Source organism: Pseudorca crassidens, chromosome 12 (genome assembly GCF_039906515.1).
Source record: "Pseudorca crassidens isolate mPseCra1 chromosome 12, mPseCra1.hap1, whole genome shotgun sequence".
NCBI lineage: Eukaryota > Metazoa > Chordata > Mammalia > Artiodactyla > Delphinidae > Pseudorca > Pseudorca crassidens.
Genome location: NC_090307.1, coordinates 66,826,402 through 66,843,253, shown reverse-complemented (window position 1 = coordinate 66,843,253; position 16,852 = coordinate 66,826,402). Strand labels below are relative to the sequence as shown.

Below are 16,852 nucleotides of genomic sequence, written 5' to 3'. Positions count from 1 at the left end.
CAGGGCCACAAGCTCAGCTGTCCAGCCTGGTGGACAGAGACTAGAAAAGGGCTTTTGGTTTTAACAGCCTAAAATGCCCACTGGTATCAACCTCCCCTTCTGTACACGGGGACAATAACAGTGCCTGAGCACCACAGACGTGCTGTGGGGACCAGAGTGAGCGCCTGTAAATGGCGCCAGTCCTGCCACTGCCCCCCCGTCCAAGACCGGGCCAGACCAGGCACAGATGCTCTGGCCTCCCTCTGTCGCTGTGCTGTGCCTCGGGAGCCCCAGCAGGTGGGCCTGGGGGTCTACACAGAGAGGTGGCCGGGCCCAGCCAGCCAGTCGCTTGAGGCCATGTCCACATGGCCCCGCTGCCCAGGGGAGGCCCTGGTCTACACCGTGGCCACTACTGACCCCGGCCCCCCATCAACCTGGCACGCGGCCTCACCTCCCAGGGCAGGGCTAGATGGCCGTGCCCCCTGCCCAGGCCACCATCCTGCTTATCGCCAAATGGGCCAATCCCAGTGTGAAGCCAGCGCTGGCCTTCCGCCCTTCCTCCTCACAGGCACCGCCGGCTGCCACCCGCGGCTTCAGCACCAGAGAGCACAAGGTCCACATCCCTCCTCCGGCCTAGACTGGCTGTGGGACCTCGGCCAAGGCACCTCACCTACTGGCGCCTCTGTGAAACGGGACTAATAATCCAGCCACTGCGTGGGTTGGCCTGTGGCCCCTGGATCTTGCTGTCAACCGGCCCAGGGCCTGGCACGAGCTGGTCTAACACCCAGGCGACACTCGCCTCGAGGTGTGGGCAGAGGGACGAGCCGAGGTGGAAGGTGATCGGGTCCACAGCCAGGCCCGAGTGGAGGGAAGGTGACGTGGGCGGGACCAACTTCGGAAAAGCTGTCGGTCTGCTGTCAGGCGGGCGCTTCCTCTCCTGGCTGTCTTGGCCCCGGCCCAAGCGGGCGGGCAGACTCCACACTGGAGAAGCCATGCCGGGGCACCCGCAGGCCGGAATGCCCCACAGGGACACGCCGCGTGGCTTGTTTACTGCCAGGAGGCAGCACAAAGCCCCGCTGCCAGGGGCGGGTGCGTATAATTAACTGGGTGGAGACCAACACCTCTTCCCTGGGTTGAGCCTCCAAAGGCCCTGAACTTGAGGCTGGCGTCCGGGGGCGGTACCACTGGCTCAGTCAATGGGTGTATGCAAGTGAGGCAGGGGCTGCCCACGGGCCCACCCGGCGCTGAGCTGGAAGGGCGGGGGAAGAGGGGCCGAGTCAGGCCCCGCAACAGGAGGTGGCTGTCCCAGGCACAGACCCCAGGGCCTGGCCGGGGCTGGGCGCCCCCTCGCTAGGAGCTGCTGCTTCCTAGCTGACCTCGTCCCAGGGACCTCTAGAGGGCGGGAGGGATTCACATTTACCAGGCACACCCACCTACCGGGCACTGTGCTGGGGGTGCATCAGGGGGCAATGGCAATGCTGTTCTAGATGAGGCCCCCACCTAGGGATGCCCAGGCGCACTGAGCTCTAGAGGCCAGGCCCTGCCCAGCACCATGGGCTCTCTCCCTGGGGGAAGGGTGCTGGCTGAGGCCTGACCTACACAGTGGGCCATACCTGGGGCTGGGCAATAGCTGGGGCTCAGAGGCCCCTGGCCTGGGCGGTGGGCCCGTTGCACCTGCCCCTCCCTAACACCGGCATCTGCAACTGGGTGGGGTTGGGGGACCCCCCAGGTCACACAGCCAACCGGTAGCAAGTCAGAGTAGGATCAGTGGGACGGATTCCTGCCAAGAAGCACAGGGTGCCAGGGGCTTTAGAGACCTTCTCTCCTTCCCCCAGCTCTGGTAGGTAGCTGTCTGGCAGCTGGCTGCCCAACCAGGGGGCCCTTCCTCCCACATCAGGGCCCTCAGTGAGCCACCAGGCTCCAGGGCACAAACGCTTAATGAAACAAAGATGACTCCTGATGACTGTATCTCCCATCAGTTTAAGCAACTTCGAGTCAGGACAAACAGAACCACAGGGTGTGTGGTGGCTGCAGAGGAGAGTACACCAGAGCCCAGGCAAAGGCACAGGCCTGGGCGTGGGAAGGTGCTCCAGTCCCCCTGGTCACCCCACAGGTGGGCCAAAATGAGAGTCTCCTTCGGTTCTGAGTGCCCGGAGGGGCAGGGCAGTGGCCGGCGGGAAGGCACCTGGCCCAGATCGGCAGAGCCGTTAGGCGTGCGTGGGAGCACTGGGTAAGGAGTGCTCGTCGTGGAGCCCCTGGCACTGGGGAGAAGCAGCCCTCCTGTACCAGTGAAGAACTGAAGCCGCCAATCCACGGGGGAGAGGGCAGGTAGAGGCGCCCCGGGACAGCCAGACAGTGGCATCTGCAGCAGTGACAAGAAGGAACACAGCTGCATCCACAGGCACTGACAGTAGAGCCAGGACACACAGAAGGGGGCCCAGGTGGTGGGTGGGGATGACGACATCCACATCTCAGGCTGCCCCACTCAAGCCAGGGCAGGCCCTTCCACCCTCTAACCAGGTCCCTTCTGGTCCCCAGCACTGCCCTCTTGAAGCACCACCGGATCCGCAGACAAGCCCCAGGGCCCGGAGCAGGCTGACTTCCTGTCCTAAGGGTGAGTTGTGTGATTGGCCAAGAGTGTGCCGAGGGCTCCTGTCCACCTATCATGCCCATCCTGCCAATGAGCAACCCCATGCCCTGTGTGGGCTGAGTAAGGGGTGAGTGGCTGGGAGCCAAACCCACTGGGGCCTGAAGTCTGTGCTTTTCTCGGTGACGATGCGGCCCTGGGGGCCGCCAGCCACCGCCAGCCGTGGGCTGCTTTCCATGAAGAGGCGGGCCTCTTCATGGGGCGGGAGCAGCCGTGGTGGAGGCCCCGCAGGCCAGCGCTCCCCCTCCGCTCCCTCAAACTCAGGCCACAGTCGCCGACGCCTGCACAGCCTGGGAAGCAGGAACAGTGCCGGCCAGGCCCTCGCTCCCTTTGCTTCTTTCACGGTGGCTGGAAACTGGGTTGAAACAAGAAAAAAAACCTGCTTGCTAAAATCAGCAAACATTTTGGGGAAGGAGGGAGAGCCATCTCTGGTTTGGTTACTATGGGAACGTTTCCGAATCAACTACCAGTGGGAGAGAAGTTTGCCCTGGACAGAGCTCCAGCCCCCACGGGCCCCCCACCCAGGGGCACACACACCTGCCCAGGAAGCCGTGGAAACTTCCAGGCACTCAGAAACAAGCCCGTGGCCTCTGCTTTCCTGGTCTCCTCTGCCCAGGGACGGACAGCCCCTCTCTGCAGGCCCCTCAGGGCTGGCACTGGCTCAGAGGGCTCCCACCCCCAGGTCCAGCCCCGCTTCGCTGCCTCCCACCTAGGCCTCTGTGTCCTCCATGGGGTCCCAGCTCCCTGCACAGTCGTCCTGAGGAGGCACCGCTGAGTCATGTGGCCACACGCCTTCTGCCCGTCCCTCCCCAGGGCCCAGGCCAAGCCGTGCCAGGGCGGGGAGGGCCGCAGGACTTCAACCAGCAATGTCCAACAACTCCCGGCCCTGTTCTGGCAAAGGCCAGACCGTTCTGCCTGTCGGGAGAGGGCGGGGTGTGGGGCCCTTGGGTGGGGCTGCGGCCACTCCGGACTCAAGCCCAGGGCCAGGATCCAGCCTGCCCGGCACATGGCCCACAGACGGGATTTTCCACGGCAGAGAAGGGGTGGGTGGGAGCCAGTACCTCAGTCAAGTCTTTGGGGCGGGGGGGTGATGGAGATGCGCCAAGTTCGTTGCTCTCCCTCAGATGCTCGTCCCACCGCATGGCTGGGCCGCTGTGCACCAGGCCTCTGCCGCAGGGCCCAGGCCACCGGTCCCCTGTGCACCCAGCCCTCTGCCCGGCCCCTCATGCTCCCCGAGAAGCCCCGGCCGGCGCAGCCTCAGCCCCAGCCTCCCTCTGGCCCCCTCCCTGGCCAAGCAGCACCCGCTACCCGTGGGAGCCGTGCCTCCAGTCAACCGGACTCCTTGAGGGTCCCGCTCTCTCCCTGTGCCCCACAGCACGCTACAGAGGCCTGCACGACCGGGCAAGCGCAAAGGGGCGAGCCCGCGAGTGTCCTGCGGCAGGGCCCACGGCAGCCGGTGCTGGCCGCACCAGGAGGACGTGCTTGGAGACGGGCTGTCAGGGAGACGGTCCACAGACCCGCAGCGAGCACCTCCTCGGGACCCAGAGGACAAACAGCCACAGGCGGCCTGCATCTCTTACAGGGAATGTCCCCAAGACTTAGTGTCGGCGAAAAAGCCCAAGTTACCGAAAAGCACCCCCCCCCATACACATATACACGCAGGCATATTTTTTAAAGCAGAATGACAAACTTGTCTGATTTGGTACACGTACACTTGAGAAAACGGAGTAGCCGGCCGCTCACAGAGGTACCTCTAAGGAGGGCAGGAGGCCTGGGGTGGGAGACCAAGGGTGTGGGCTTTGCTGTGCGTCTGAACGGTTTGCAATGACAATGTGGCCCAATGACAATGTGGCTCACATGATTTTCAGAAATCGCCAGTAAAAGTTAAGAGGCAGGTCTCCTAGCCCAGGCCCTGAGGATGACGGCACCGCCCAGGGTGGTGGGGGTTTGGATGGCCCTGCCCTCACCTCCCCACACCTGCTCACAGGGCCAGTCCCTGCCCCGCCCCCCGCCCCAGGCCCGGGCAGTAACCCCAGCACTGGAAGGGAGAAGAGCCAGCCTGCTCGTCCTGACCCCCAGCCCAGCTGTCAGCCCAGCACATTGGCCAGGGCAGCAGTCAGCCGAGGGCTGCCCTGAACACTCCTCGTAAACAAGGCAGGAGGCATCCCTCCTGCTAAGATCTGTCCCACAAATGCGTGCAGGGCCAGCACTCCCTGAGGCGCTGGGAGTGAGCTGTGGCTGGAAGACACGTCCACCCCGAAGGTCCAGCCGCAGCAATGGCAAGGCCAGAGTGGGTGGTTCAGCAGGGGCCGTGCTGTCACCAGCCAGCCTGAGTGCCTGTCCCTCGGGTGCTGCATAAAAGGGGGTGCCATCACCTGTCTGCTCTCTGCCCAGAGGTTAACCTTTCACTGTGATGCACAAAGAAACAAAAGCTGACCCAGAAGAGGCAAAACCGTGCAAAACGTCCCGTTCAGCCTGTGGGACTCATTTCTGGAAGGCTCTGGAAACCATGGGAGGAGCTGCGGGGAGCAGGCATCTGAGGGGCTGGCCTCCTAAACTCCGCTGTTAGGAAGGCTGGTGCCTGACCCGGAAGGAAGAAAGGGGGGTTGGGTCCCTCCTTGCAACATTACTGCACAGGCTTTAAGGGCAAAGCACCACGGGGCGGGGTGTGTGTGTGTGGGGGCGGGGGGCAGAGGGAAACTTTCCCGGAGCACCAACCATGCACCAGCTCCCAAGTGAGGCACTTCCCCTTATCTAACTGGGTCCTCAGTCACTCTTCAGGCCCACGTGTAAGGAGAGCAAGCAGGAGTTCAGGGGAACCAAGCCATCTGCCTGACTCTCACTCTGGTTCAGCAACTGCAGAAGAAAGTTTTGCAGAACACTGAAGAAGGGCCCCTTTCATTAATATAGAAAGAGTTCTTATAAATCAATAACAAAAGGGCCAATAATCCAATAGGAAAATGAACCTGAGTAGAAACTACACAGAAAAAATTAAAACTGCTTACATGACATCACAGTCCCACTCACAAAGAACGCAAGTGTTTTTCACCCACTGAAAAGCAAACATAAAACCATTTAATAATAGAGAAAGTCAGTAAGTCCAGGGCTGGGGAGGAGCTGGATCGGAGGGTAGCATCTGCTAAAACTTCAAGGCCCCACAAACCCCTTGCCCCAGGAATTGTCTCTCAGAGTGTATTCTAGGAGTGGACCCCCGACGCGTGTGCAAAGACATATATACCAGCATTGTCTGCAACAGTGGAAGACTGGAAACAACCTAAACGTCCATCAATAGGGGTGGTTAGTAAACCTTGGACATCCACATGGGAGGACCAGGCAGCTATTAAAAAGAACAGCAAGTTCAAAAACACCCTCCAAGGGCTTCCCTGGTGGCGCAGTGGTTGAGAGTCCGCCTGCCGATGCAGGGGACACGGGTTTGTGCCCCGGTACGGGAGGATCCCACATGCCGCGGAGCGGCTGGGCCTGTGAGCCATGGCCGCTGAGCCTGTGCGTCCGGAGCCTGTGCTCCTCAACGGGAGAGGCCACAACAGTGAGAGGCCCGCATACCGCAAACAAACAAACAAACAAAAAACACCCTCCAAGACACACGCTTAAGTGAAGAAAAACCAGGGGCAGGAGCACGTGCACTTTGCCCTTGTGTGCGTCTCCGGGCGTGGGCTCCAAAGCGGGCAGGATGAGGGACAGTGGCTGTGGCCTGGGCATCTGGGTGGGAGGGAGCATCTCTTTCACAGCAAACCCCTTGGTACCATGCAGACTGATCTACCACTTGTCTATAAAATACCCATAGGGAGAGGGCTGGCAGGAGCAGGGCTCCCAGGCTCGGAGCCCCTGCCCAGCCCCTGCTCAAGCCTGGGAGAGGAGAAAAGCCATGAATCCAGACACCTACCACCCGGCCGGCTCTCAGCAGGGACCTCACTCTGCCCATATGGCTCAAGAACCAGCCTCTGCCACATCCCTCCAGACCCTTCAAGACCCCCTCGGCTCCTGTCCAGGCCAATCCTGCCCTTCGGCTTCTCTAGATGTGAAAGGGAAGCAAGGAAAATACAGACGAAACCAAAGCTCTGAGGATCCATGTGACATGCCAAAGCCACCCAGCTGAGGACAGGTGAGGAGGATGGGTGAGGACCCATAGGTGGAGCAGAGTGAGGGGCCAGTGGTCTCTGTGCAGGGCAGAGCAAATGCGGGAGGCCCAGGCCAGGCGGGTTGGCCAGGAGGGGCAGATGTGGGCTCTACGGGGCCTCAGGGATGGGCCATGTCTTGTCTGAGGGTGGGTCTCTACCTCGCATGGAACATCAGGGCTGGAAGCGCACTGAAGACCCAGCACTGGCCACACTCATTCTTTTTCAGCAGCAGACCAGCCTCCAATCAGAATCTCCAGGTGCCCAGGACCCCAAGGGGAAGCAGGGCACGGGCCTAGAGCCCCTCTCACCACTGCCCACCGCGGCCCCAGAGAACCACCGAGCTCGTCCAGGCCTCTCCCCATAGCTGGCAAACCGGTGCCCAGAGGGGGCAGTGACCTGCCAGAAGTCGCTCGGCAAGCAGGGCCTCACTCCCGAGTCTGGCGCACTCTCAACTGTGCCACCCAGCCTGCCCTCTGAGGCCGCTGCCATCCCGTGTCCTGGGAACGCCCACGCTGGGGTCCATTCCCACACCTCCTTCCATGAAAAGCGCTGGCAGCCAGCAGCCGCGGAAATCAACAAGGCAGACTACTCACATTGAAGAAATTGGTCTTGTTCCTCTCGCAGAAGAGCCCCTGTGCCGGCATGTGCTGCAGCTGTTGCCACGGGATACCGCTACCTAGCAACACATCGCGGGCCCACTGGAGGTTCTGGGGAAGCAAGAAGTAGGTTGGAAGTGAGTGTGTGGGCAACTCTGGGCGCCCACGGAGAAGGGAGGCAGTCCCCTCCTTCCAGGCTGCGTGGGCAAAGCAGCAGCTCCTGCAGACATCCATCCCGCAGCGCCCAGCGGCCCCGGCCGCCGGCTTTGATCATCTGGCTGTGGGGTGCGTTTCAGGAACTGGTTTCCTGCCTAATACAGCTGACCTAGGAGACTGTGGCCTCAGACTGCCTGAGGAGAGCACAGACAGGGACGCCACACCCTGACAACTTCACAAGCTGCTGCACGGACCCAGCACCCCACCTTCTGCCAGGGGATGCCCCCACTGGCCCAAACGGTCAAGCCTGACTTGTCAGGGTGTCGGCTGCCACCGTGAGCCTGGGAGACCTGGGGCTCTGCAGGACGCCGGGGATGCGTGCTTGTTGGGACGGGGGTGGGGTGCTCTGTGCAGTGCTCAGGCCGCTGCTCTCTGGGCAGTGGTGCCTCTTGGTGGAACCCAGGGCACGGTGAGAAGCCAGGCCTTCTCTGGGGACTTCTCATGGACTGGAGAGCACGCCTTCCCAGCAGAGCACAGACAGCGTGGGCCCAACTGCGGGCCTGTCAGCCTCCCACAGACTCGGCAGATAGCAGGCTCTGGGCAGCCCCCAGGTGGGCCAGACGGAACTGACCAATGGCTCAGGAGACCTTATCAAGGTTCACATCCGAGGCCCCAGATGGAGCTGATGGGGACAAGGAGACCCGTGGGGAACGGACAGGCAACAGGCCAGCGGGGGCACCTGACCTGCCCGCATACCTGCAGCGACGTGTGCCTCCCAGGCAGAGCACGTGACTGTTACCCTCACCACGTGGAACTGCCAAGGAGAGCGGCCTCCAGCGCTGCCTGAGGTCCAGAGCCAGTAAGGGCAGAGCAGAGCCTGCATTTGGCCCAGGCCGGAACCCCAAGGCCGGGATCCTCCCTAGGCCCCGCGGGGGTTAGGTGGGATGGGGGTCATGTCGCAGACCTGCCTCTGCCTCTGCCTTGTGCTCGGCACCGCGCTACCCCAGGGACGCAGGCGACCCCTCTCAGGCCTCATGTGACCTGGCGCCACTCGCCGGGCTGGAGCCCCTCACCGGCTCAAGGGCAGGGGTCCTGGTGAGGGGCTCTCCTCTGCTTGAAGGCGCCCCTCCCTCAGAGCAGGCCCAGCCCATCCCGTCTTCTGACCTCCAAACCCACGTGCCGCCCCACTCACCCCCACAGCCCTCAAACAGCCTCGTCCACCGCCCCGCTGTCTGTCAGCCCCGAGGGCAGGGACAGACTGACCTCTTCACTGATGGCTCCTCAGGGTCTAGATCAGTAGGGGGTCCATAGAAAGGTGGGACAGATATTTGAGAAAAGAATCAAAGGAAGGAGACTTCCTTAGTGGCGCAGTGGTTAAGAATCCACCTGCCAATGCAGGGGACACGGGTTTGATCCTTGGTCCAGGAAGGTCCCACATGCCATGGAGCAACTAAGCCTGTGCGCCACAACTACTGAGCCTGCACTCTAGAGCCTGCGTGCCACAACTACTGAAGCCCACACACCTAAAGCCTGTGCTCCACAACAAGGGAAGCCACTGCATTGAGAAGCCCGTGCACCGCAATGAAGAGTAGACCCCACTAACTGCAACTAGAGAAAGCCTGCGTGCAGCAACTAAGACCGGCTGCAGCCAAAAAAAAAGAACCATCAAAGGAAGATGGACAGAGTTTGAGCTTGAAGGAAATGCAGCCCATCAAGCCGAGGGGACAGACTAAGGCCCAGAGGCAAGAAAGAGACTGAAACACACACTGGGGAGGGGGGAGCCCAGGGCACTGGAGGGGGCAGAGCAGCCACCCACCCATGGCTCAGCACACCAGGGAGCCCAGGAAAGGACTGCTTGAGCACTCAGGAGCCGGGGAGGCCGGAGCATGAGGTTGTTCTGTGGAAAACATCCCCCGCTGGTCTCCCGGACAGGCATTCAGAGGTCCGGGTCTGCTCGCAGAGCTACACGCAGGTGCGGGGTGGTGCACATGGATCTTTGTGGAAGTGCTTGGCAGCCTCGGAGAGCTGGACCGCCTCTCTGGGCCTCCACTGCCCACTTGGAGGATGGCGGTGGCCATCAGGCCACACCTAGCATCAGCTGGAGAACCCCAGGAATGCAGACAGGAAAGCAACTGTGTACACACACGGCGCCTTGGGGAGAGCTCCCTGCCCTTCCCACACCTTCTCCCAGGAGCTGGCCCTGCCACCGCCCCTGTTCTGCCCTCCCACTGCTGAGCGCTAAAGGGAGGCAGCACTGGGAGGTGGGAGGCAGCACTGGGAGGTAGGAGGCTGGGGTGGGGGTGAGGCCAGAGAGCTTCTCTCCCAAGTTCCCTCCCTGAGGGGTTGCCAAGGGTTGGCCGCCAAAGGGCAAACACTCCAGGGGCACTGCGGCTGACCCAGGCCTGCACTGCCCACCCGGCCCAGGCCCCTGTCTCCTTCGTTAACGGCTCTTCAGATCAGCGGTTGGATGGTGCCATTGCGACCTGCTGGGCTCCCACGGCCACCCCACTGGCTCTCCCCACAGCCGCCCGAGTCTCACACACGCGTCCCCCCCTCCCCTGAGCCTTGCCACACTTTAACCTCACTCAGAATGACACCCCACGACTCCTTCCCACCTAACCGGCCCTCCTGAGCTCTGCCGCCTCCTGGCCCTCCCCTCCTGTCCGGCTAGTCACACAGGCTGCGGGCTGAGCCCCATCCGGAGCATGCATGTTGGCTGTGTGTCCACCTGGAGGCCTCTCCCTGATAGCTCCTCGCTGGGCCCTCGACTGTCGGGTCTTTGCTTAGAGAGGCCTCCCGGGCGCCCTGTCCAAACGGCCACACTCTTGCGCCCATTCCTACCCACTTCCTCTCGCCCCACTCTCCTCCCCAGGGAGCCTGCTGCGGAATGCGTGAGCGCCCTGGAGGGCACGCCAAGCATAGGCACTCCTGCCATGTGGTGGCCGTGGGACGACATGGTGATGGGTTCACCCCTCTTTCCAAACGTGAACAACAGTATCTGTGACGCACACGGCTGGCAGAGGGCTTGACCTACTCAAATCGATGGGCTCCACACCATGGAGAGAGGCCCATCTGTCCCGCTGACTCTGGCCCCAAAGGCACAGCACTCTTCACACCACATGGTACAGACTTTGAAGTGCATAACCAAGGTTCCTAAGCTGAGAAAAACATCGAGTTCTCACTTTATAAACCACACAAGTAAAGCCTGACAAGAACCTGGCTGGGGTCTGCGTGGAGAGGCTGGGGGGTGGGGGGCATTTTATGTGCCCAGAGGGGAGCAGGGCTGCAAGCAGGTGGGCAGCTCTGCGCTGTGGCCACCTGCCCTTGTGATGCCGGGTCCTGGCCCCGATCACTCACACGCGCCTACAGAAGGGCACACAGCCTGTGCAGGAGGGTCAGTCCCTTCACACCTGCCCACTCCTCAGAGGCTCTGAGGGTCCCACACATGAGCTGGTGGCCCAGAGGATAGAGGACCGCCCAGAGCAGAGCACAAGCTGACAATGAATCGGTCAGGGCTTTCCCAGAGATCTCGTGGTGGGCACAGCTCTGCCAACCCTCCTGGAGGGGGCAGCCCTAACCAAACAAGTCCTAAACAGACACAGGCCTGGGCCCTAGCCCACTGCAGCAGGGTGAAGGGGCATCTCAGGGCACTTGGATCTGCATTTCCCTGATGGGTAACAGTGTGGAGCATCTTTTCTTGTGCTTATTGGCTGTTTGTATGTCTTCTTTGGAGAAATGTCTATTCAGACCCTTTGCCCATTTTTATTTATTTATATTTATTTATTTATTTATTTATTTTTGGCTGCATTAGGTCTTCATTGCTGCACGTGCGCTTCTCTAGTTGTGGCGAGCGGGTGCTACTCTTCGTTGCAGAGCACGGGCTCTAGGTGTGCAAACTTCAGTGGTTGTGGCACGTGGACTCAGTAGTTGTGGCTCACAGGCTCTGGAACGCAAGCTCAGTAGTTGTGGTGCACGGGCTTAGTTGCTCTGTGGCATGTGGGATCTTCCCAGACCAGGGATCGAACCCGTGTCCCCTGCATTGGCTGGTGGATTCTTAACCACTGCGCCCCCAGGGAAGTCCCACCCACTTTTAAATTGGGTTGCCTTTTAATTAACAAGTTGTAAGAGTTCTTTGTATATTCTAGATACGAGTTCCTTATCAGATATGTGACTTGCAAATATTTCTCCCATTCTGTGGATCATCTTTTCACTTTGATAGTGTCCTCTGAAGCACAAAGGACCCACCGGGGCGCCTCTGCTCCAGGCAGCCACCGGACCCATGAGATGGCAACGGGGAGATGCCACTGCCAAGCCCACAGGCGGATTTGATGAAGAAACAGGCTGCTGTTGAGCCCACACGGCAGGAAGCGTTTGTTACCCAACAGCTGCGTGGGAAGTGGTCGCTGCTGCTCAGTGACTGATTCAGCTGAGAGCTCTGGCCACGCCCCCAGGACTGCGGGCTGCCTCGACAGGTTCCCGCGCTCAGCCCTCAAGGCAGTGAGGTATTCACAAACTGCTCAGCAAAGCCTCTGGATGAAGCAAATGGCAGCCCACGCTACCCCCAGGGCGTGGCCAGGCCCGGGTGCATATTGGGGGCCCTCCATGGCCGATGCAGGAGAAAGGGGGGCTCACGCGTTGAGACAGTGCACCCTCTGGAAGAACCACGTGGCGAATCTGGGCACACAGTGACCGAGGAGATGCAGAAATGGGGTGTGATGCCCAAGGAGCAGACAACCTTGGGCAGCTTCGTCTCCGCCACCCGGTCCAGCCACCCCACCCCACCCCATGGCCGCCACAGACCATCACAGGGGACCCAGACGACCTGGGGGAATTCGAGGAAAGAGCAAATGGCCAACTGTGAGCATGGACACACTCACGACATTGGGGGGCAGTGGAGTGACAGGGCCTGGGCTCCCAGAGCCGGGCTCCGTGACTTCAAGCAGAGGACACGACCCCCGATGGTCAACGGTGTGAGTGCTCAAGAGCTGAGAGAAGAGACACACGCAGCGTACTCTGTTATACTGGCAAAACTATGAATAGCCCCCCTCCAATTTTTCTTTAATTTTGACATAAATACTGTTTTTCACTTTTAAAAAGCCCACTCAGCAAGGGAACAGGTTGTGGAGCCCTTTATGGGCACAGCTCCCGTACTCAGATTAAAGCCATTCAAAGGGGAGGCGGGAGTGGGCGCGCCGCAGGCCTCCATGGGGCCCACATTGCAGCCCAGCTCTCCCTCACCCAACCCTGTGACTTCCGCCACCCTTCCCTAAGAGGCGTCTTGTACCCTACGTCCCGCCTCAGCAACTGCTTCTGGAGAAGGGGAGCATCAGCCACAGGGCCCCCACAGACTGTTCCGAGTGGGAGTTTTATTAAAATCCAGGTCTGCCTGGGTCTAGAAGGCCTGGGCACTGGAGGTCAGGTGCACTGCTGAGTGCAGGCCAGGCAGCGATGGGTGGCTGGGAAAGCCTCACGCCCTGCAGCTGAGACGGAGCCCCTGCTGAGGTCCCCCCACCAGGCCTGCCAACTGCTCTACCTGCTCTGCTCCATGAACACCAACCAAGTCACGTGAGCACACCAGCCGGTCCCCACAGAACCCCATCCAGGACCTTCCTGTCACAACCAGGGTCCATCTCAGGTCAACTGCCCTCCCTAGTTCTTCAAACGTCCCACAGAGAAGCCATCCGGGGGCCAGCAGCTTCTGGCTGCTGAGCTCAGGTGAGCAGAGACCACAGCCTGACCCCCAAGGCCGCCCCACCAACCGCTCACCTGTCTGGGCACTGCCCTCCCCTCCCCTCCCTTCCAGCCGCCACATCCCCACTGGACCCGTGGCCACCCTAGGGGTCTCAGCATAAGGGTACCTTCCCAGAGTGCAGCAGCACCCCAGCCCATGTGCACCCCACTGTCTTCCCTGTAGGGTTTGTCATGATGCGACTTGCTTTATCTGCTCATTTGCATATTTTTGATCCCCCCGCCCCAACGTAGCTTTGTGGGAGCTGTCTCCCAGTGCCTCAGGGGCAAGTGTGAGTGAAAGAAAGCAGACAGGCCCCACTCCCTGCACAAATGCTAAGCGCCAGCAGGAGAGGCCTGGCTGGGAAGCGCCGGGAGCCCCTACATCATCTGCCCTCCAAGCTGGAGGAGGCTGCCAGTGCCAAAGCCCACGCGCGGAGCCAGTGACAAAGGCCGGCAGCTGCGTGGAGAGGTGAGCCCAGGGCAGGGTGATGGCCAGGAGGTCCGCGCAAGAGGCAGCCTGGGGGACCGGGGCGGGTGGGGGGGTGCGGGCTCTAAGGCCACGGGGGAGGGAGCCGCCAGTGAGGCCCTCACAGGGAGGAGCTGACAGCCTGTCGTCCCCCGTCCCTCACCCCAAAGCCAGAATCTGAGCATGTGGTCCTGCTGGGGGAGCAGCCCCATGCCTGCCCCTGTCACCTGTCACCTGGAAGGCTGGACACCTCCAGCCCGCCCGCCTCTTGGCCCTCCGCCCATCCTTCCCGCCACTGCCGCCAGAAACCTCTCCCAGCTCCGATGCATCAACCCCTCTCCCTCAGCCTCGTGCTCACCCGGTGGGTCTTGCTGTAGGTGTAGAGGAAGGCCAGGCGGTAGAGGCTCTTGTAGTGCTGGGGGAAGCGGCTGAGGCACAGGCGGAGCGAGGCGATGCACTGCTCCGTGAGGAACTGGCGCTGCTCCTCTGCGCCGGCCGGCAGCCCCGGGGGGAAGGCAGCTGGCTCCCCCAGCGGGTCCCCTCTCTTCCTCCCATCCCACGGGGCAGACACAGAAGTTGGGGGCTTGGCAGGGGTGCCAGCGGAGGCCGGGGGGTCGGCAGCAGGCTTCTGGCTGCCTTGCTCTGTGGCCCGGAAGCCTTCCGTGCTCTCCGAGGACTCCTCGGCTTTTCCTGAATTGAGAACAAAGAAAAGAAAGTCACCTCGGCTTTAGGCCCTCTCCCCGTGGCAGTCCACCACCAGCGACAGGGGCACCTTGGTGAGCGATCAGCACAGCTGGGTCCACACTCTTGCTGGATGGGAGCTGGACCCAGGCGACTCAGGGGCAGGAGGCGTGGGCCCTCGCTGCCTCTGCCCCCCGAGCCCCCAGCTGAGGCCTCCGTGGCCTCCAGTCTGCTCCCTGATGAAACAGGATATCTCAGCTGGCACGCAGCTGAGAAGGGGGCTCCGAGCTGGGCTCAGGGTGCCCCTGTGGGTGGTGGCACGGGGCTGCCCGCCTCAAGGCCGTGCACGTGAATGGGGAAGCAGACCGAAGAGGGCAGGCGTGGCCACCACCACCACCGAGGGCAGCACCCGCTCCACACTCAGCGCCCCCAGCCCACCCGCCCCTCCAGCCCACCGGAGAGGCAGCGTGGGGTAGTGGATAAGGGTGCAGACTGACCCTCTCTGGACCTCAGGTTCTTCTCCAGTAAAAGGGAACAGCCAGTGCTTTTCCCTGGGGAGGCTGGGAGGCCTGGCTGCTGTTGTTGCTACTGTCCACAAAGTGGCTGTGTGCCCCGGCCCGGCCAGAGTGGGAAAGCTTTCAGAATCCACGGCCGGCTGACCAGCCATGGCCTCAGCGCAGTGCCAGGGCCGCCGGCCCGCCTGCAACCTCCCAGCAAGCCCGGGAGTGGGCTCTGCCCACTGACTTCCACAGTGGGGCCTGGGGGCCCCACAGAAGCTAGGCAGACTCCAGGGCCAGATCAGGGCCCACCCCAAGAAAGGAAGGGTTCAGGCTAAAAAGAAAGCACATTTGTGACATATAGTACCCAAAGGCTTTTTGGCTCTCCCACACGGGGCCACAGTGGGGTCCTAACAACAAGAACAGTGTCACCAGCGCCCACCGCATACCAGGCGCTTGTGCGCACCTGCCTGAGACACCGCGTTTGACCCCACAACCCAGGAGTGGGCCTGGGATCACTCCCATCCTACATGGGAAACAGCGGGGCCCAGGGAAGTGAGTGGCTCAGCCAACCGAGGTCCCCGGGCAGCAGCAGAGGCGTGAGGGCAGAGGCCAGGACCCACGTTGTCCAGCGCTGCCCAGGCTCCCAGGACACCCCAGCAGTACTGCCCACACACTGAGTCAGGTCTCCGTACCTCTCTCCTCTGCGGCCCCCTGAAGGTCTTTCCCGGGCGGTCCTACTTGGGAACTGGGAGCGGGCGGCCTCTTCTCTGTGTAGGGCTTCTGGGAACCCTCCAGGGAGCTGGCAGGCTCATTGAAGAGGTCCTGCGTCGAGCTGGAGTCCGAGAGCGCCACGGCCGTGCTCTCCTGGCTGCGCTCTGGGGAGAGAAGGACAGAGGCGGCAGCGTGAACCCTGGCACCTGGGGAACAGAGGGGCCTCCCACGGAGCCTCTCGGCCAGAGGCCTGGCCACTGCCCCGTGCACAGCCACTCTGACACTGCCTGGCCCGCCTGTCCTGGAGGCCACCGAGTCACTCACCAGAGGCACCAATTTCCCGGGGTTTCCCCCAAGAGTGGTGCTCTGGTAAGTGTTTGACAATTGACTCTCAGGAGGGAAAAGCCTTCGTTTGTAGCATTTACTGATTTCTGTGGTGCAAATACTCCCACCATGGCCAATTCCGAGGTACCAACGTGATGTATCTGAACGCAGGGCTGGGAGGAGATGCACAGTAGTGATTATGCACCACCGCACAGTACTCCTACCGCAACAGGCACACGCGACCGCGACGGGGAAGAACTCAGCCAACACTTTTACCCAGTCTCTGAAGGCCACGTGTGGTGGGTCTGCAGTGACAGTACAGATCACTGGGACTTGCAGACCCCAGGTTGAGGGCGCCCCCTGGGCTCCTCTCCACAGCCTCCCAGCTGCTCCTGAGAAAGATGGGGGCGGGGCAGGAGAGATTGGGGGACATCTTTCCGGGGTGCAGGCTGCTGTGGGAAGGGTGTGAAGCCCTGGCTGGACCCTTCTCCCCGACAGAGCAAGCCAAAGCCAACAGGGAAGGGGCAGCAAGCCCGGTGATAGCCCTGTCGCCTCCAGGGCACAGGTGAAGACCCACAGGAAGCACCTGCAGGGAATCGCCCAGGGCCTGAACACTCCCACCAAGACACAGGGACCCGGCTGGCCAGGTCTCAGGCTGCACGCAGACAACAGAGGACCAGCCGAGCCCCAAGCCCGGGCTGGCAGGCACGGACTCACAGCCAAGCACTCTGCCACAGGAAGAGGGGCGAGGACATAGAGAGACCCACCTGAGGGGCACACAGAGGGCCTGAAGCAAGCAGAAGGTGGAAACAGACCCTGAGAAAACCTTCCAGCAAACCACTCCACCCTGAGCACAAGGCAGCATTGGGGGAACTGGAGGCTGGGGGTGGGGTGCACCAAGGGAACCACAGCAACAGCAAGAC

The 16,852-nt window shown here is 61.7% G+C and overlaps 1 protein-coding gene across 1 annotated transcript in view; it reads right to left on the bottom strand.

Moving 5' to 3' along the window:
- Positions 1–16,852, bottom strand: part of CABIN1 (calcineurin binding protein 1) — a 98,004-nt gene that overhangs the window by 30,949 nt on the left and 50,203 nt on the right. Inside the window, 3 exon segments of the mRNA XM_067700062.1 lie at positions 7,359–7,472; positions 14,072–14,403; positions 15,587–15,769. Coding sequence (XP_067556163.1) covers positions 7,359–7,472; positions 14,072–14,403; positions 15,587–15,769 — 629 coding nt within the window.